At 46.6% G+C, this 20,138-nt stretch overlaps 1 protein-coding gene across 1 annotated transcript in view; it reads right to left on the bottom strand.

Annotated features, from left to right (window-relative positions):
- Parp1 (Poly-(ADP-ribose) polymerase) overlaps positions 1-20,138 on the bottom strand; it is a 114,884-nt gene that overhangs the window by 67,802 nt on the left and 26,944 nt on the right. The window contains exons 7-12 of the mRNA XM_077672552.1: positions 17,661-17,777; positions 17,074-17,156; positions 12,351-12,473; positions 11,523-11,603; positions 6,479-6,636; positions 5,053-5,198 (exon numbers count right to left, since the gene is read on the bottom strand). Of these exons, the coding sequence (XP_077528678.1) occupies positions 5,053-5,198; positions 6,479-6,636; positions 11,523-11,603; positions 12,351-12,473; positions 17,074-17,156; positions 17,661-17,777 (708 nt within the window). The remainder of the gene's footprint in view (positions 1-5,052; positions 5,199-6,478; positions 6,637-11,522; positions 11,604-12,350; positions 12,474-17,073; positions 17,157-17,660; positions 17,778-20,138) is intronic.

Genomic DNA, 20,138 nt, shown 5'->3' with positions numbered 1-20,138 from the left:
GCCGGACACACTCGCAGCATCGAAGTCTGGCACAGACAGGGCAGGAGACCGTCGTTGGAAGCGCGGACACTATCGTTAGCGATGCACTGCGCCACCTTCTTCTTGGCCATGCGAACGAGCTTCATGGAACTCTTCCGCGCACCGAACGCGTGTAGCGTCCTGAACTTCACTCCGCGCATCGTGTCCGATCACGTACACGATCTGGCAGGCTACTCCGAACTATTGAAGTACGTCAGCGATCGTAAGCACGGCAAAAAACTAAGTAGAATGAGCGGACAAGCGAACGAAAAGGTGGTAAACAGTGAGGTAGAACAACAAAGGAACAGCGATAAGCAGACGATGGCGCAGGGTATCTGGTGGATGTGAGCGGCGCAGGCCGCCGGCGGGGGTGAAGCGCGCGTCATCACGTGCAGCAGGCGATAGCGTTCGCGCATCAGCTCGCTTGCCCAGGCAGCGGGCGCACGGTCCAATCGTAGCTTCACACACGGGACGCGGGAAACTCGAAAGCGCTGCAAGTCCCCCAATCCCAAGCGTATCACGCCTCGGCCGCCAGCAGTAAAAAAAAAAAAAGCGCAAGAATCCACAAACAAAACAAGATAAAAATGGCGGCTCTACGGCAAGCGGCATGGCGGCTGCGTTCGTGCGAAATTTGGGTCTGTTTCGCGTTTGCTCGCTCTTCGGGACATGCCGCGGCTGGTTATATATTCGTTTTTTGACATTTTTACGATGAATTAGAAGCTGATAATTTCAGAAAAGCTAGTATGACATATACAACCCAAATACATGGTTTTCCAAAAATCACTTATTTCGCGATTTTTCGGTTTTCAAAGGCCGCGTCCCCTCTTAAGGGGCACATTGGTCTTTGGTCAGGAACTTTATTTTTACAGTTATGAAGATAAAAATTTGGGGGATATGTACTTTTTCATTCCGATTGTGAAAAAAAAAAGATTTTTTTGTATAAAACAACTGCATTCGAATTTATTTGCATTTTTATATTAGGTTTTTTTGACAGCCTTTGTGCAAAAACTGCTGGAGGGATGCAGCTGACCTGGGTACCAGTGAGCTGTACACAAATCAAGGAGTGCAATAGGAATTAGCATCATCATTCTATCTGGTTTGTAGCAGAAGCTATGACAGTTTGACGTTTGGGCCTGGAAGGCAAACAGGTTTTTCTGGCTTCACCTTTCAAGCCCTTAATGCCTCACATAAACATGCAGCAAGTCGAGATCCAATTGGTTCAAGTGCGGCATAAACAGACAGGCCTGGTAGGCAAACTACATTTGCTAGTGTAGCGGTCTCAATGCATCTTTTAAGAAAGCTATACAGTTGAACCTCGATATAACGAACCTCGATTTAACGAAATTCGCGATATAACGAATTTTTTCAAGTTTTCTAACAAAATTTTGCTAAATGCATGTATTTTTGTCTCGATTTTACGAAGTAATTTTGTGCGGCGCTTTCGATTTAACGAAGTCACGGCAAGAAAGGAAGAACGAAATTCCGGTCGAGGCACGTTTTATTTTGCCTCTCAGGCCCTACATTGAAAAAATTCAGTACTCAAATTGACTCTTGAAGGCTAAAATGAAAGAAAAGCGGTGAAATCTACGGTTAACAACAATTAAAAGCGAAGAACGAAGCTGCACAAACCGCTAGCGGTCATAGACGGTTTAATAGTGCACCCACTATTTTGACGTCTCCATCGTTGCCTACGCCAGCGCCCTCTATGCTTAGGCTACCGAAGCCTACTTCAAGCTTTTTTTTTTCTACGCGTCATTGCTCACGGTGCTGCTGCGCTAGGTTGTGCTCGCTGATAACCAAATTAATATTTTGTTTGTGCATCGTTAGGTGAGTCTTGTAAGCAGCATGAGCACTCCAAGAGAAAGAAAAGGGTTCCGAACAAGAGCCTGAGGAAGCTCGGTGAAGCTGACAGCCACCGTAGTGTGATGGATGCCATCGATGTTCTGCGGAGGCACGCAGGTGCACACGAATGTTTAAGACCTTGTTAGCGCTGTCAGCATACGAGCGTCACGTAAAGCCCGCCCTGGTCAAGAAACGCCAAGCACTGCTTACGGACTTCTTCACTACGGCTTGAACATCGAGTGCTGGTGGCAATAAATTGCTCTCTTTGAACGTGGTCATCTTCGTTTCACCAGCGTTCATTAGACAGCTGCGGTGCGGAGAAATCAGTTTCGTAAGGGCTCAGTGGGCATAAAAGTAATTGCTTAATCGAATTCGGCCGGAAGATTTTTAATGTAAGCTTTCCGCTTTCCGGATCACGTAAGCGCTGCTCCACACAGTGAAGCGGTCCGCGTGTACTCCGCTCAACTCGCAATCATGGTTTTATCTCGAGTGTTGTGGTTGAATCACGCGCCCATACTGCGGAGCCCTTGTACATGAAAAAAGTCTTTCGAAAGTTTCATAGCAGCCTTCCGCTATTGGCCCGCCGCGCCTAAGCCTACCACTGAATGGACGAAAAGAGGCGTAACTTCGAACGAGCACCTCGGCGGGGTGAAGTTCACGGGACATGGACGCGGGTTCAATTGACTAACAGCGGCATTTAGTAGTGACCGAAATGAAAAAAGAAAAAGTGGAAACCTAGTCTGCTATCATATTTAATGAGGCGTTGCGGAAAAAGCACCGGTTTTACGATGACACATGAACTACCGTCGGCTATCCGAATTCCATTGCCCAAGTGTTGAAACTCTTAATTCACAATTTTCGCGGCCAGTTTTAGTACAAATTTCGCTTTAATTGGAGAGGTAACTACATAGCAGTTGTTGCCTGGCGAGGGCCAAAGTGTTAAAACCCCAATAACTGGTTAAATGAACTGTAAAATCGAAACCTCGATTTTACGAAATTCTCGATTTAACGAAATTTGCGGCCCCAAGTACGACTTCGTTATATCGAGGTTTAACTGTATACCTCACTGCCTAGGAGTTCAAGCTACAAAAGTCTTGTTTTTCCCATGCCCTACACAGAAAAAAAGGAAACATCAGAGGTTCAATATGGAAACATCAGAGGTTTAATAAAATCAATTATTTTCGCATCATTTCCTCTGAAAATCGGGTACTATGAGAGTACACATTAACTCAAGCACAACCGCATTTTCAGCTAAAATGAAACACCAAGTGAATTGGTGTACATCTAAAGAATAACCAGTGCAAAACAACGAAACACGTGGAAGAGAATATGAACAGCCCCAGTGCTGTTCATACGACAACGAAACAAACGCAGTGTTGTCTCATGAACAGCACCGGGCCTGTTCGCAATCACTTCCGTGTGCTATGTTGTTTACAAACAGCACAGTGCGTTCAAATTCCCTTCCTTATGTTCCCTTGCTTTGCAACGCTTATTCTCTCCCACCGTATCCCAGATGCGAAACGGGAAGCGCGAGGGCTTCCCCTTGCCGCACATCGCCAGAGCAATGCAGGAAAAAAGCCCCCTGCCAGATGATGAGAACGCCAATGCACGTTTGCATCGGTCAACCGCAAGTACTTGAAGCACGATGCATCCAATGCCCAACTAGTCCTAACTCACTGTAAAGAATAGACTTCGAAAGTGTTTTTAACTGGGGCAATTGTCGTTTCCTACAAGGCATAACTTTATGCATTCGAGTTCATTCAAATGAAACAACTGTCCCGACATTGGTATCTTTTCAAATCACTTGAAGTTTTTGAATAGTGGCACTCGATTCAAAGCTGCATCAAATAATTACACACCAGTAAGCATTTTTTCTTTTTGAGAGAAAATCTCTTGAGGTTGGAGCGGAATTTAGAAAATTTTATAAAAGACTAGCTCTTTGAAATAAAGCAAGTACACTCTTTGTCAAAATTGTCAAGGCCGATTCTAAGCCTTCTTGGCCACAAAGAATTCAAAGAATAAGCTTCACCTTTAAATGTAAAAAAAATATATATATATTTTATCACAGTACAAAAGAAAGGTGTTTTCTCGAGGTTTCCAGCATAGAACGTTTAGGCCTCCCTCAGGACGTAAGCTTGTACATTCAAATTTTTTGCGGCCTGCACACTTCCGGCTTAGCCTAGAAAATTTTGACAAAAACCGTAGATGCACTGTCTTCACAGTCACTATACAGACTCGACGGTGCCAATGCAATAGCAACACAGCTGGCTTCAATAAGTTTGCAGAAACACAGAGCTTGTTGACAAGATAATCCCAAAGTCTGCCAGAGCTCCGCACAATTTTCTTACAACTTTCCTATGAATGCCACAACACAAGGTTCTCCCCAACTCTTCATCTCTGCTACAAGGGTTAGTTTTGGAAACACCGCAATGCCCTTTCCAGCCTTTTCATGCTGCGACAAAGGACAAAGCAAGACAAACCTAACCCCAACACCCCCCCCCAGAGTCAATCGATAACCTCGTCATTCCTGCCCCGGGTCGCGGGAGAGAACAAGTGTTCTGTGCGCTTCATCACTGTACAGGGTGTAGTGTCCTATCTGCACCCTGCCTCCAACAGAAGCGCCACCTTGACTGCTTGCTTTGGGACCCCGCAGTAACCTGGGCCACAGTACCTCAGGCAGCCCAGCATATTCTGGGGCCCAACACTCAAAGTCCCCACCCCACCCCTCTTCTTCTCTCACACACGCACACACAAGGCCTTTCAAAACTACTAACACCTGCCACAGAACCAAGCTGCACCCTCATGGCATTCATTCTATCCAGAACATAACGCTTACGCCTCAGTGCATGACATGCTGTGATGGTCATGCACCGCTCATTCCATCTAAATTGTAAAGGTAAGTGATTGGTTGAGTGTGGGGTTCAATGCGCCAAAGCACTACCTCGGCTACAAGGCAGACTGTAGTGGAGGGCTCCGGATAAACTTTCATAACCCAAGAATCTTTAACGTGCCTTCTCCCTTTTCACCTCCATCAGAAAAGCAGCCAACACTGCGGCCGGGAATCGACCCTGCGTCCCTGGGTTCAGCAGCACGCCTTAGCCACCGAGCTACAATGGCAGGTGGCTGCCTAAGCTGTAGACCGCGCAGAAGAAGAAGAAAAGAAAAAAATAGAGGGAGCAGAGAGCAGCTCACATCGCCGCCCCAGGTGGCCAGCTTGAACTGCTCCACGTCGGTGGCGGGGCCCCCGCTGACGAGCGAGTCGACAAACTTCTCGGAGACCACGTGCACGTTCAGCTGCTCCGCCTCCCTCACCCGCTTGCTCTTCTTCTTCACCTCCTCTGCAGGGGGAAGGAAGAGGAAGATGTCACGGGTCACACCCTTAGCTGCGCTCCTAAGGAAGCAATGCGGATGCTTCGTTGCTTCCCACATGCCCCAGAAACAGTTCGGGCCCCACCACACAAAGGAGCGGAGAAGATTCCCAAACGGGGCAGTAAGGACCGCAGAAGGAAGGCAGTCCAACACACAAACACCAGCACCTGTGCCGTGTATGGACAGCGGTGAGTGAAATGCATTCCCATATATCGTGGGACATTTCACTAAGACACACACCAACCACCAGTGCAAGAACAACCATCATGTCGACAATTTACTCACCCAAACTCGCCCCCAAGACTCTGCTCTCTCACAAAGTAAAGGCCGCACAGTCAAACCCCGCAATAATGGACCGGCCGGGGAAAGCCAAAAAAATTCGCTTTTGCGGGAATTTCTTTCTTGCGAGAATGAAACAAACGGCAGGAAAATTGTTTGGAAACCGAGAATTCATTTCTGAAGGTCAGTTGTAACACTTTGCGAGCCTTACCTTGCAGTAACTATACAGCTCAGCCCTGACACTACAAGAAGTACTTCAATTCCTAGTCGTGCACCTAAGAACAACCAAATTTTCTCAAATGCATCCAAAACATTCCGCGGGTTCGCCTTCTCGGCACATTTTTCTGCCTGGTCCTCGGCACCGAGTAATGTCCAAGCACGCAAGCGAAGTCCAGCTTCTGTTGACAAACTTTGCCTGACAGTGGCACCTCACAGTTCTAAGACTGTCCACAAAACTAAGCAAGAACCGTGCAGCCATGATGTAAAAGTCAGGAAAACGCAAGTGAGGAATGTATAAGCGAGGTTCTAATTGATCTGTGTCTTAGTATCAAACAATTCGCACATGTAGCAAAATTCGCCCACACATATTCAGTACCCACCTCTTGAAGCTGACTTTTGCACGCTATATATGGTGAAACCATTTGCCCTTGCAGCTAAAGCTGCCTAACATGTGTGCCTGGCCTTTTCGCATAGCTGCCTTGTTGAGCAAAAAGTTGCCTCTAAAAGATCCGCAACACGGAGAAAAAAAACATCACATACATGTCACGCAGCAAAGCCACTTTTTTCACTGGGCAGCAAGGTTTGCAAAGGGAAGAAATAAGTGCAAGGAGGGTGATAGGATGGAGAGTTTGCAGACTTTCGCAGACCACTAAAACGCACTTGCGCAAAACCCGCGGTCCACGGACCCCCTTCGAGAAGCACTGCCCTAGACACTAGGAAACGAAAACTGGCCGTCCAGAGCCCCGCTCACCCGGCGTGGAGATGAGGCAGAGGGTCTTCTCGGTGACCTTGGCGACGACCTTGGCCCCCAGGGGAGCGAGCTTCTTCTTGAGCTCCTCGGCGGGCGTCTCAGTCTTCCCAAACACCACCTCCAGCCCGTCCAGGGGGCGCTGCTTGGCAGCCTGGCCACTGGGGGAGGGTGCAGAGGAAGGGTTCGACCACACACTCGCAAGTACAGTCAAACCTCTCTTCAACAAAGCGAACGGGTCGTGCGACAAGTTTCACTGAACCGGAAGTCTGTTGCGGCAAATCTGCTCCACCACACCAAAGGAGGACAAGAAAAATGCCTCCGCATATTATGTGTATAATTGACCGCATCATGCAACCTTCAGAAAAAGGAGCAACATGAAATTAGGTCGTATTAGGGTAACGAACACACCGGAGGTTCTTAAACGGTTTTTTTTACCCACACAAAAAGAGTGCACTACCAGGGAGGGGAGAGGGAAGGGCCTTCTCCCAGAGGGGAGGGTCTTCTACTAAAACACATTGCTGTAAAACACGGCACATCCACTGGGTTCGTTACTTGCAGAAGCGGCTGGGTCATCAGAAGCCCTCCTCTCGCATGTAGTAGGAGCAGCACCTGTTATCTTATTCTCTTTGACTTGTCATGGTGGCATTTGACCTTGAAAGCATGTGACCTTGACCAAAATCAAATGCACGCTTGCATTTGACTTCGAAGAATGGTAGAAGGAAAACTGCAAATGACAGCTGCCCACTACAAAGGCATCACGTCCCAGTGCAAGCAGTGCAAATTCACGTGACTTCAACTGCATATGGATTGGCTGCAGCTCCGACTCTGGCTTGGGAAACCAGGCTTACCCCTTGTGGAAAGAAGGCCAACCACAACGCTATCACCACCAAACAATGGCGTCCATCTACGAGTTTTTTTTTTTCAATCAAACCAAGTGGCGTGGATGTATAAAAAGTTACAGATTGCTGAAGCTACGCTTATGTTATCGTAGAATAAACTTTCAAGCCCATCTCCATGTAGTAATCAAAAATATCGTTGAAGCGAAAGCAAGCCTGCCAAACGGTTCATTGTGGCGAGGACTTTGTTGCATTCACTTCTATAGCTAGCTGCGGGGAACTGGAAACATTTCATTGAAGTGGACTTCGTTGCAGTGGGGTTCGACTGTGATTTCAAGAGAGAGCACACTTCACGGGGCGTTGACACTCGTCAGGCCTGTCATTTCTTTCCCTGCAACCGCAGCGCTGGTACTTAGCTCCCTTTTTGCACATAAATGTGCTCAGTCTTGAGCAACACGCTGCGCCCCCTGGCCTCAGGGCACTGGGCATCACACAAAGGGTCTGCCACTGGGTGTGCCTCCACCCTTTTATACTGTTACACACAGGAGACACTTGAAGGAAGACAATCCGGTTGGTTTCCCTATGTGCGCCATGCTAGTAACTCGCACACCAGATAGCAACACCACATTTTCGAGAGACCTTGGCTACAAGAGACAAATTTCTTGGGTCCCTTCAGTGTCAATTAATGATGATGTTTGAATGTTAATGGCACAAGGCCAACTAGGGCAAAGAGCGCCAAGAAAGTGTTCTGATGAATAGGTGACAACCAAAATTAGAGTGAACACATGTAAAATGAAATACTATGAGGGCGGCTGGTGTACAGTGCCAGGATGAAGACCAAGAGCAGTTAAAAGATAAAGTGGCTGTCTCAGTGTCTCAGTGGCCCTTCAATGTCTCTTGCAACGAGGTCTTGAGGTCTTACTGAATCTAATCAAATGAGGTGCACGGGTGCAGATGACTAGCCCAAGGGCAACGCAGAATTCAACTTACAGTCATCCGTGTATAGTTTCCACAATACGAACGCATTTTACTGAGCAACTTAGTTCGTAGCTGAATAAGTAAATTAGGTTGAAATCTGGAGAAATTTACATTTCCTGTATTCACAGGAATGCGTTGCATGCAATAGAGTCGCTCATTTAGAGTTGCCCACTTAACCCTTTACGGCCCAGCCCACACAAACGTGTGGGTCAACGAATTCGTTCACTTAGTGGCGCCTGTTCCGGTTTCGGTTTCACAGCCCTGGGTAGCCGCTGCGAACACTTCCGAGACTTTATTGGTTTCGGTAGTTCATTCATTTTGCCACCAGGGGGCGAGAAATCGCTCATTAAAAATGGCGCCCCAGCAGGCACGATTACGCTAGCCACCTTCAAGATGAAAACTGATATTTCTTCTTGCTATTCTCATAATTTCTGAATAACAAGCGTAAGACACGACTTGCAGGACTTGGAAAAACACGATCGGCTAAAAAATACACCCGTTCCCTTCGTGTGCGTTCCGTCATCACGCTTGAAAAATGAACCCACAAATATGTGTGGGCTGGGCTTTCGTCGTTACGAAAATTTTGCTGGGCGGCATAGGCTGGCGGGCTCGTGCACTGCAGCGCTAGCGATAAATAATTTTTTCTTGCTTTCTTGGTGTCTCAAGCACTCGCGGTTTTGTGCTGGCTCGTTGGTAATGTTTTCGGGCGCCTTAACCTTGAACTAGTTCCGTAATTACTTGTGATAATAATATTAATTATAATTATTAATTACATTAATTAAAACATTGTCATTTATTTTCACAAAATCCTATTTATAATGCAAGTACTCCTGAAAACAATATCAAACTTATAAATAATACGTAAAAATGCAGTTTTTCTGCGCCTGATGCCGGTTTTTAAGGTATTCTTACTATGCGCGGATCATACGAATAGAAGCCCAGCCCACACATATGTGTGGGTTTGTTTTCTGTATGAAATACTCTGAGCTTTCCATTTTAACTTGTCGAAGCATCATTAGTAAGGGGTAAATACACAAAATTTAATTACTTGTGGCCATTTTTTCTAAAATATTTTTGTTGGGCCGGAAAGGGTTAAGGTAGGGCCTTCCGGGAATAGAACGTTGCACCTGCTCCAGCCGTCAGCATTGTTGATAGAGTGTTTATGAAGGCTTTGCAAAAATGTGCATGTGCATGTATTAGTGTAAACTGTACGTTGTTAACCCCTGATATTATTGGCTTGAACTGTATTTTTCATGTATGCCAGAAATGGCGATGTGGATAGATAAATAGGGAAAATAAATAGATAGATAAATTACAACCACAGCCCCAGTAGACATCTGCAGAGCTAATAAAATGCAATATTACCAAATGCATCACGCCCAGCGTCCGAAAAAGTACGCAGGCGCAAGTTTTGTGTGTGCTGCAAAACTACACGTGGGGAAAAACGCCCTCTTTCTGCAGCCAACAAAAGGCAAAACTTTGTCTTGGTTTTCTCTCCAGCATTAGTACAGTCTAGTCCACTCATAACAATATCCAAGTGCTGAGGAAGTTCCATAGTTGTATCTGATAATTGTTATAAACTGGTTGCGAAAAAAAAAAAAAAAAAACGAAATGGTGCTCTAAACATTTTATTTGCATGCAAGCAAGGTCGTACTACAAATAATTTGCAGAAAAGAAGCCCCAATCGGTCATCTCTGTTTGCCGCACGCGAAGCTGGCGCACATCTTTTCCAAGAGCATCTTAGGTGCTTCCCCCGAGCTGAGCAAAAGCGGCGAAAGGTCCTTGGTGGAAACGAAGTCCCTTAGGCACTGTAGCATGAGTGCAGCCTCTTGCGAAGACCATAGAACGTATCCGCGCAACGATTGCCTCTTCACTCAGTGAGGCACTTGGACGATTCCAAAACACCTGCCCCGACGCCCCTTCCGCGGAAAGGCTGAGGCAGTTGAAGGGGCACCCAGTCAAATTCAAAGCGGCGTGCACGGGACAACCGAACGCTCGAGCGGGGGTGGAGACAAAGCCAAAGAAAAGACGACGGGACGGGGGTTTGGAAGGAAAACTGCTCCCCTCCTCCCCTGGCTCTCTTGCAAGCGGTGCAGTCGAGTGGTTTCCTAGGGGGTGGAAGGTATGCGAGGTGAATCGTGGCTCGTGGCAGCTCGCATTTTTGGTGCATGCTAGAACGGGATTCAATTGTTATATCCGATATCACTGCACTGGATCATTGTATTAAGCGGTTTATTTTACCACAGAAGGCATACGAAAGTGGACGGTGCCATAATTGTTCATCATTATATCCGATCTATTCTTACAAACAGTGTCGTTATGACTGGACTACATAGTGATTGAAGAGCTTGCGACGCGATAATTGACCCCACTCGGCCCGTGTTGTTGTAACGGTGATGTTAACCCTTTCAGGGTCACGGACGTACACGTACGTCCTCTGCAAACATCTTCAAAATGGTCAATGACGTACATGTACGTCATCGCTTGTATGCTTAAAAAGTGCACCTTTTTCGTCAACTTCTCTTGCTTGGCATGTGCTGCCACACTGCGGAAATACGTCATTATTTTCTTGCGCCGGTGGCTCTTCTTTTTATTTATGATTTACTTCAGCGGCGCGCCGGCTATCGCTTGTCCATCCAGTAACGAGGGGGCGCGCTGGGTATCGCCCACCTAAGGCCCCTTATGCCCACCGGGCACCTGCGAAACTGATGAGGCTCTTCTCTCCTTTTTTGTATTCTTTAGGAGCGGTGCGCCGTCTATTGCTCGCGCATCCAGCCGCACGCATGCATGCACGCGCGTGCGGTGCAGCGGCTAGTTTTGGTATCGTCCTCTGGGCGCTTCCTGCTTTTTGCGCCCGCGAAACTGATGTCTATCTGATTTCGACTCACTCAAAAGGTGCCGGCTTGTTACTCTCGTTTTTATTTAGAATTTTTCTCGTGTTACTCATGAATAAGCCACATGTATGTAACAACACAAATCATTTTTTTGTCACTTTATGGTCACCCTAAAAAAATTACAACTTTTTCTCCAAATAGATTCATCCGAAGAATTTAAATCAACAATAAAAAAAAAATCGACCCTGGGGGGTCGCATTTGACGAAAAAAAGTCCTTTCTACCAATTATGCGCTGTACAGGTTCTTAGAACCCCGAACCCTGAACACACAAATTTTGCCCAGCTGTTTCACCAAGTGAGATCGGTAAACGGGTACTGGCAGGTTGCACTACTCACTTGGCCGACGTGGACGGCTCCGAGGGCTTGGGCAGGTTCTTGGGGAAAATGCGCTTCGACGTCACTGCCTTGAACTTGTTGCTGAAAGGGGGAGGGGGAGGTTGGACCGTCAGAGCCACACACCACAAAACTGCCCTGGAGTGCACCAGCGGTATCATCAAGGAGGGGAGAATGGCACGCACACTGCATCACTCGAGGTCAAGCCACGAGGCATACACGGGAAAGGTACAAGAGTTCCAGATTAGTTCAAACCGCCTGCGGCTAGCTATTCCACTAGAACGGCACGTGACAAGGCCTTCAACTGTATAAACATTTCGTTCAACACCTGCATTAAATTTGGCTGGGAAACTAATCGAGAGACAGATAGATCAAAATTTCCGCGTCCAAGTAACCGAAGAAAGACCATCTCTTAAAAAAAAAAAAAAAAAAAAAAAACAGAAGGAAGGCAGAAACGCAGGCACAGGCTCTCTGAGCCGGGATTATGAGTAGGGCTGGGTTGAGCGATGAATTTACCAAAGAAATCACTGCATCGCACAAAAAGAAACAAGACATGAATTTCAGACAATTCCCCCTACAAACAAACCGGTAAAACGAAAAAACAGAATTTGGTTCGATAAATTATTCTCATGATTTTCCTCCCCCTGCATTAGCAAGCCGTCACGATGATGATGATGATGATAGAATGTTCCTGACGTCCAGACAGGCAGTCCTCGCACAAACAGCAGCAGTGTCGCCGCACAGCCCAGCCCTCTCTCCACAGCTTTCCCTTTCGGCAGAGTGTGCAGGCCAGGCAGGGAAGAAAGCAGTCCATCAGCACACTACACTCACAGGAAGGGGTAGCTCTCCTTGAACTCCGGGGGCACCTTGAAGGGCGTCCGCACGGGCTCCAGCGTCACGTAGCTGCACTTGGTCCAGCCGCTGATGTTGCCCGTGCACACGTAGCCGTGGGTCCTGCACCACAAACGGGAAGGGATTGGGTACAAGCCCGGCATATCTCGTGTCCACTCCGTGGCATCTACCCCCCCTTCACTTGGAATACAGTGAAACCTCGATGTAACGAAGTAGGTAAAATTCCCAATTTACTTTGTTACATTAAAATTTTGCTACCTTGAAATTCGCGGTTATAATGAACTGTTCATCCCGTGAAGCGTTTCCTGCAACAGAAAATGTGGCGCGCATACACGGCCGGTGCACTGTTTCTGTTTCTATCGGTGCTTATTCATCTATGCGGGCATAAGCGTGAACCGGATGGAGCGTTTTCTCCCCGCAAAAACGCGCCCCACAAGCCACAAGCGCACTGACGTAGCCGCGGAGACCACCCGCGCGTGCGAGTAGCTTCAAGGAGCCATGAAGAGAAAACAAAAGTTTGTTTTATTCGAAAGATTAGGTGTTTCATAGTACCCTAAGCGCTTTCCCGGAAGCAAATGATGCTTTATTCACTGAGAAATAAGGCAATTTAAGCCAAAATTTTAAATTTCCCGCTAAATTGCACATTTCAAGACGTGAACAGTGGCATCATACGAGCCGGTCCATGAAACAGATACTTAGTATGTCGACTCCATATAGCACCCACACGCGGGAATCAAACAGGAACCGGAACTCGTGCCGAAACCGAGACGGCGGCCATTTTAAAAATACTAGTAAAACCTAGTGCGCCCGCAGCCCTAGTCTTGGAATCGCCTGATCCGGAGAACAAAACTCTCTGCGAGAAGCTCGGGCTTGCATTTAACAACCTCACACCACTCGAACGCTCAATGCTTCTAAATGCACGAGCGGCAGGAGTTGTGGGATACGCGGATGGACCGGAAAGCGACCATTCCGCGATAGCCACAACAGACGAACGCCCAGCCGTCGGCACCGCTGCCTCGTCGGCACCGCTGCCTCGTCAGCCCCGTCGCGACGGACGAATACAGACAGGTACGTATGTGCCGTATTTTTATTACGGTTAATAATAGTTCAATTTCAGTAGCAGTATCGCTCACGCCAGTTGGCCGGTGTCGTGTATGGAAAGCCGTTCGCGCGAGCTCTCCACTCCGACCAGAAAGATACAAGCGTCAATGCGCGCTGTGTACGGCATTTTTTCCCCCAAGGTCAGAGCGCTTTGACGGCGATTTGACGAAGTCGGCGATGAGCGCCACCATGTCCCAGGAATGAGCTAACGTAAGGGTCCCTGCCGTAATCACTTCCTCGGAAATGAAGCGAGCGCACTCGTACTTCCTTTCTCCTCTGTTTGCAAAGTTCACAAAACGTAGCCACTTGCTTCGCCTAGGTTCGTCGTTGGGCAGCACATGAAAGGAGATCTCCTCACCGGCGGGGATGTCGCACTCCCTCGACGATTTGCCCGTACTACATGGGCATTTCAAAACACAGCAACGAAATTTCATTGTAAAGTACTCGAACAAACTGAAGTTTTCAGTGGTTGTAAACTGTAAACGAGCTCGTAACGACAGCAGCAAGCCAACACGACCTCCATACCGAAACCTGTGCGACGAGTGGCACTATCTCGTTGCTGCTCTGTGTTCCTTACTCCCCTTGCTTCTATTTTTACCTTTGCTGGTTGGCGATATGACGGCCAACCTCCTGTGAAGGGATTACGATACCAAGCAAGGTCGCGGCTGTGCGTGCTGGGACGGTTCGTTGGCCCCGAAGAGCCTTGTACCCGAAAATTCGTCTGCGCGACAGTGGCGACGGCGAGATGTCGAGTTCGGCTGGCGGTAGTTTCGTACGCATTGGCGTACACGCTTGCATGTTTTTTCGGAACTTCAACCGTTTACTCCACCGTTCTTAGTGTCATAAAAGGAATGTGCAGTATGTTTAACGGGCATATAGCTCACTATGCAAACTGGTAAGCCCTGCCTAACTTGCGTTTGCTTTTGCCAGCCTCCGCCAATTGCAGAGCTGGCTCTTGTGACATCATAGGTTCTGTTGCGGGAAATGAGCTGGTGGGTCGCATGGTCATTCCCTTTTTTCCTAATTATGTAGCTTATTTGAGCGAAGTTTGTGTTAAAAGTGGTGTCAGTATGGTTCTAACGAGGCAATCTTTCGAATGAACCAAACTTGTGTTTTCTCTTCATGGCTCCTTTCAGCGACCGCTACTAACGGCTCGCTGAAACGCAACTCGAGGGGCAAACGAGAGGGGCATGCGAGAAAAAAAGCGGATAACGTGGGCGAAATTTTCACTGTAAAATGTCATACGCGCCGCTTAGGAGAGCGCCCATCAAATATCCTCCGTGGCGGTTGCTTCCGCGGCTGGCTGCATCCGCGGCATTGAGCGGCCCGTGCCGCCGTTTGTGTTTCATTGGGACCCCATTCCGGTGTTTGCATCTCCCAAAATGTACTTCTACAACTTCAATTTCGTGCCTAGTTCTCCATGAAACTTCGTTACATTGAAATTCCGGCACACGGGACTTCGTTACACAGAGGGGGAAAATACATGGTGTGCATACACTTGAAGTTACGAAAAATTCTGTGGTTCGTTACATCTGAGGGTTTCGTTACATTGAAGTTCGTTACATCAAGGTTTAACTGTAGTCCCATTTTGTAATGATAACGGCCTGCGCAGGCACTTGCAACTTGATTGACGTTCGACACACGCCTCCTTGTTCTTTAAATTGCATAAATTAAATCCCACCTCCCTTTCGCTGCGTGATTTTTTTTTCCCCCTAGGCTTCACTTACTGCTTTGATCTATTCGTGGCTGCAAGCCTGAAATCTATTTCAATCCAAGCGTTAGCTTTAAAGGAGGATGTGCATCTTAAAGTGGTCAAAAATAGCAACGAAAAAAAAAAATGCTTTTTCCATACCCTCAACCTTCAACTACCTACTTTGAATGTTTTAAAACTGCCTTCGATTGGAAAGGACCCCAAAATAAGCTTTGAAAACACAGCGGAAGCCACAAAACGCCAAAAATCGAGCCGAAAAAAAAAAAAAAAAAAAAAAACTTGAACTTCAACCACACGCCACGCACGAAGCAAACTGCCAGCAGCAGTCATATTGGACTCGTTTTGAAGCTGATTTTTTAGTTTTTATTAGCTTCGAGTTTTCTCTGCGAAACAAAAGTGTGCAGCACAATATTTGTGCTTTTTTTTTAATTTGCGCAGACGGCGAAGGAAGTGCAAAGTAGGAAGTACCGCTTTTAAAATTCAGCAAAAAATTTAGTTTTCCAGCTCAGTTTTCAAAGAGTACTTAGGACTCGTTAAGCTTACCAGTTTTTTTTTGTTTTTTGCGGTACGGTCACATGTTTTTTTTTCCCCCATGAGAAACAGAGTTACATGGTGCTTCTTATATTGCGACTATGCTGTAGCGAAAGATACAAACCCAAGATGTATTTTTCTCAGTTTTTTAATTTTGCGACACATCATGCTCTCCTGAAATTGGTGTTTCCTTATCTTTCTCTTCAGCTAGGATAACAAAACTGGTATCATTCCCTTCGTACTGAATTGCTCTAGCAGGTAGTGCTGTTTGTGCCACTCTAGCATTGGTCACCAAATTGCATTCCACTTACTGAGAAGCATTGCAAACAATCTCCAGTTCTGTGTAGTTGCTGTTCGTTACCCTCACTGGGAGCAGAAAAAAAACCTACAGCTCATGGTGTTTGTGCCTTTCTGTATCTTGCAAAGACGCTGAATAAAAAGGAGGAAGAGGAAATGCAGTTTCTGGGGAGTTTACTAGCAGAAAATTTGGTTTCTCTAAAGTATCAGTGGATGTTACATCAAACTTTCCAGACCAGAGTTGTCTTTGTGTTAGTCACATACGCAGTGTCCTTTTCTTCACAGAAAACAGAGCTACACAATGATGCTATTTACAGTGTTGTAGCTATGCTGTAGCAAAAGTTACCATTACCTGAAACTTCAACCGTGATTTTCTCAGCTTTCGTGATTTTGTGCAGTTCCTTAGTCTTACGGAGGTTTTGAGGATGCTTTTGTGAACAGATATTGACAAACTTGGTGTGCTTCTTTAAAAGGAGAACTAAATTACAGGTTACAGCTCTTTTTTCTTTTGATAAACATGAATTTGATTAATTATACGAGGCATGATTTCATTGCTGTAAGATATTTTGTCTCTTCCCAACTTTGATATTGCTGACTAATAGAGTATGTATATAATAAACCTCTCTGCTCTAGCCTGTGCAACGAACCTTTAGGAAGCATGGGGGACACTAAAAATTAACTTAATTGAATAAAAAATTTCAATAAAAACCCCTGTAAGAAATTGCATACTTGAATTTTTTGTTGTGCCATATCTTTTTTTAGACAAGACATATGAAATCTATTTGTGATCGCATAATTATATATACGTGCTCCCCAACTTTAATCAAAATTGACTAGTAAATAAAGAATCTAGTTTTATGACCTACACCCCGATCGAGTCTCACTTGTTAGAGGGCAGAGAAAATGACACCCCATCACCGACAGAACATGTCACAAATAGGAAAACCAAAAAAACAAGAACACAGGGGTGACCTGGTCTCCTGAACAGCTACTCTGAAAGTGACCTTTAGCATAACTGACCAGCATCCTTCCTCTGTTCACAGAAATCAAAGGGACACTCACTTGAGCTTGAGCTGCCCCTCCTTGCACTCAGGACAGCGCGCAGTGACGCCAAAGGCCATGCAGTCCGACAGCACGTCCAGAATCTGCACAAACAAAAGAGAACGGGGAAGGAGAAGTTGTGGCAGGTTTGACACACCAGAGACACCAGTGCTGCAGGACATACCTGAGGGTAGACTACCGTATTCATTCGATTATAAGGCAAGGGTGCCTTTGGAGTCAAAAAAGAAAAAGAAGTATATTTCTGAGCATCAAATATAAGGCGGGGTATGACTGAGACTATGAATTTTGAAAAGAGAAAAAAAAACTTGCCTTATATTTGAATAAATACGGTAGTTTAGGATGCACCAACCTAACATTCCCAGTGTGCCGGTAGTAGATTGCTCCCCAAATGCTTACATACCCAACTTTCTCCCTCGACTGCTATCAAACCTTCGAGGAAAGCGAACGCAACTTTGTTGCCAAGGCGACCGTGCCAGCGCAAGTGGACGGCCCCTCCCGTTGAAGTTACCGCCGTGCTTCGTACCACTAGTGGCCCCATCATGCCCCTTCTCCCCACCTCGAAGCTCCAGTTGAAGCAGAACTCTCACCCTGCTCTCGCCCGGCGGTATGTCGAGGGAGTTGAACTCGAGAAGCTCCTGGAGCTCCTTCTTGCTGAGGTTCTTCTGCAGGGCATCACGCAGCTTGAACACCCGGTCCGATTGTTGCTGGACAAAAGGGGGAGGGGAGGAGCATTAAGAACAGAGACAGGCGATGTGTGTCAGAAACCACCAGGCTTTTGCGCGTTACGGCCAAAATGGGCACTAAATGCACAGGGTGTGCGCAGAAGCAGGCCGTTACGACTAATACTTGTGCTACATGGTTGTCTCACAGGCCTTCGAACCATTTGTGAGCCAATCAAGTGACGCATTGACTATCTATCCAACTCCCAATTGAAAGATGCTGTGTAGCGCTGGTATACCTCGCCCATCTAAGGGGCCACAACTAGTGATTCGTGCTGTTCTTAAAACTAGTTTCCCACACAGCTGCAACAATAAACGAGCCTATCTGATGATTGTTAGTAAGGAATCGGCTGCAGGGTTCGCACAGGCTTCAAAAGCAAAAAAGCCTTGTTTAGCTCTCTGCTTCCAGTTTTTCTCACATGCAACTAATGTTTATAGTATGAGTGGGGTGGAGGAGGGCGAAGCTAGTGCAGGGTTCGTACGAGCTTCAAAAGCAAAAATTCAAGGGTTTTCAAGGACCAGAAAACACATTTTCAAGGCCGCCGTCTAATGTTTTATCTGCGATTATTTACAACTTTTTCAACACAGTGCGAAATTTCGTTATTGCCCAATACCCAAGCACATTAGTGCACATTTAGATAGGCGCTAACGGGTTCGTGAATGCTCCCCCAGTTTTATTTTTTATTTGACAGCTGGCATTTAGAGGTCTTTCTTTTTTCTTGGTGTTTTGCTGAGGCTGTTTGATTTCAAAACTTCATAATGTTGCCTGCATCTTCTGCTTTGTCAGCAAGAATATGAGCTGAAATTAAATCAGCAAGTGTTGCTGCAAGGCAGTAATAACTATGTACACGTCCACCATTTGCACGTAAAAGCAAACGCAGATGGAGCGTATGAGGCACAGCAAACATGCAATGAGCGGCCGTCCACAGACTAAATAGAACATGCAAGATAGAGAAGAGAAGCTGGCCTTCACTGGATTGTATCATGACATGGATTCTATTGAGGAATGCTGTTCACAATGTTGACTCGTAATAATGACAATCCACCAAACTCGTAATTTCATGCAATACACTGAAACTTGATTGTTACAATGTTTCTTTACATTTTTAACACCTAAAATCCACGACAAACACTATAAACTCTTGTGAAAAGATAGGGCCATTGGTTCTCTCCAGAAAAATCAAGGGTTTTTAAGGACCCTTTAAAAATTCCAGGACTTTCCAGGCCTTGAAATTGACACTTCTAAATTCAAGGGTTTTCAAGGTTTTCAAGGACCTGTGCGAACCCTGTAGTGAAACAACTTGCATAGGCAGTTGTTCACCTTTGTGCCTGGGTGTAATTTCAGGAAACGTACGCGCGTTTCCAGTTGAGAGCCCACACTCACCTCACGTGTCAGTCTTTGTCCACTACATCTCACGCCATTATGTGTTGTGTCGCAGAGTACCAACTTGCCAGACATTTCTCCTGTACTAGAACATTTGTGTACTACCCTTTTTTCGTTTGTTTCTTATTAACTCTTTCTAACTTTACACAGTAAAAAAAAAAAGAGGGGGGGGGGGGGGAGCCTTTCGTTAGCCCTCACTGCTGCAGTTGTACAAGTTCTCACTGCTCTACCTACTGATTTAACATTGCATTCGGACAGTTGACCCCTTAGACCAGGGAAACTTTTGAGGCGAGGGCCGGATGGCAAAGCGGGGGGAAGGGGGAAGGGGGGGGCTTTTTTGGACCCGTGCCAAGAAAAGAAGCGCAGCCATTATGCAGCTATGTGTGAAGCAAGATGTGGCACAATGCCAACTGGAAGCGATCTTTCTTTGTTCCTGCGTAGCCCCACTTGAGGTTATAGGAAGTGACAAGGGGAGGGTTCGGATGCCTTGCCGGGGGGGGGGGGGGGGGCCGCAGGTTGCTGACCTTTGCCTTGAAACTAACGTGCTAGCCAAGCTACTCACCGTTCAGCCATCCTTTGCACTTCATTAAAAGACAGTGCACAACACGCACCACCTTAGGAGCGAGCCCATGTTCAGGCCGAAACTTCAGGCCCTTTTATTCTGTCTCTAGCTAACTTGTGAACTATTGCCAACATTGCAAATGTGTGGTGCATAATCCTCTTCTGCGGACCATTGCTTTAAGCTTAGAGAGGCCATGAAGACAAAAAGCCAGCGGTTTCTTTTTGAAGTCACGGAATCTTCCTTGTGGAACTGGCAGCAACTAACCTCAATCACCACCAGGAAACAGCTGCATCTCACCGGTACTCACCTACGGGGCAGAAACTGGGACGCTCACTAAGAGGGTTCAACTTAACTTCACAACGACTCAGCGGGCAATGGAGCGGAAGATGAAAGGTGTAAC

Source organism: Haemaphysalis longicornis, unplaced genomic scaffold (genome assembly GCF_048455015.1).
Source record: "Haemaphysalis longicornis isolate Haplotype H1 unplaced genomic scaffold, Haemaphysalis longicornis Haplotype H1 scaffold_6, whole genome shotgun sequence".
Taxonomy (NCBI): Eukaryota; Metazoa; Arthropoda; class Arachnida; order Ixodida; family Ixodidae; genus Haemaphysalis; species Haemaphysalis longicornis.
Note: the sequence above shows the minus strand (reverse complement) of the source record. Positions and strands in the feature narration are given on the sequence as shown.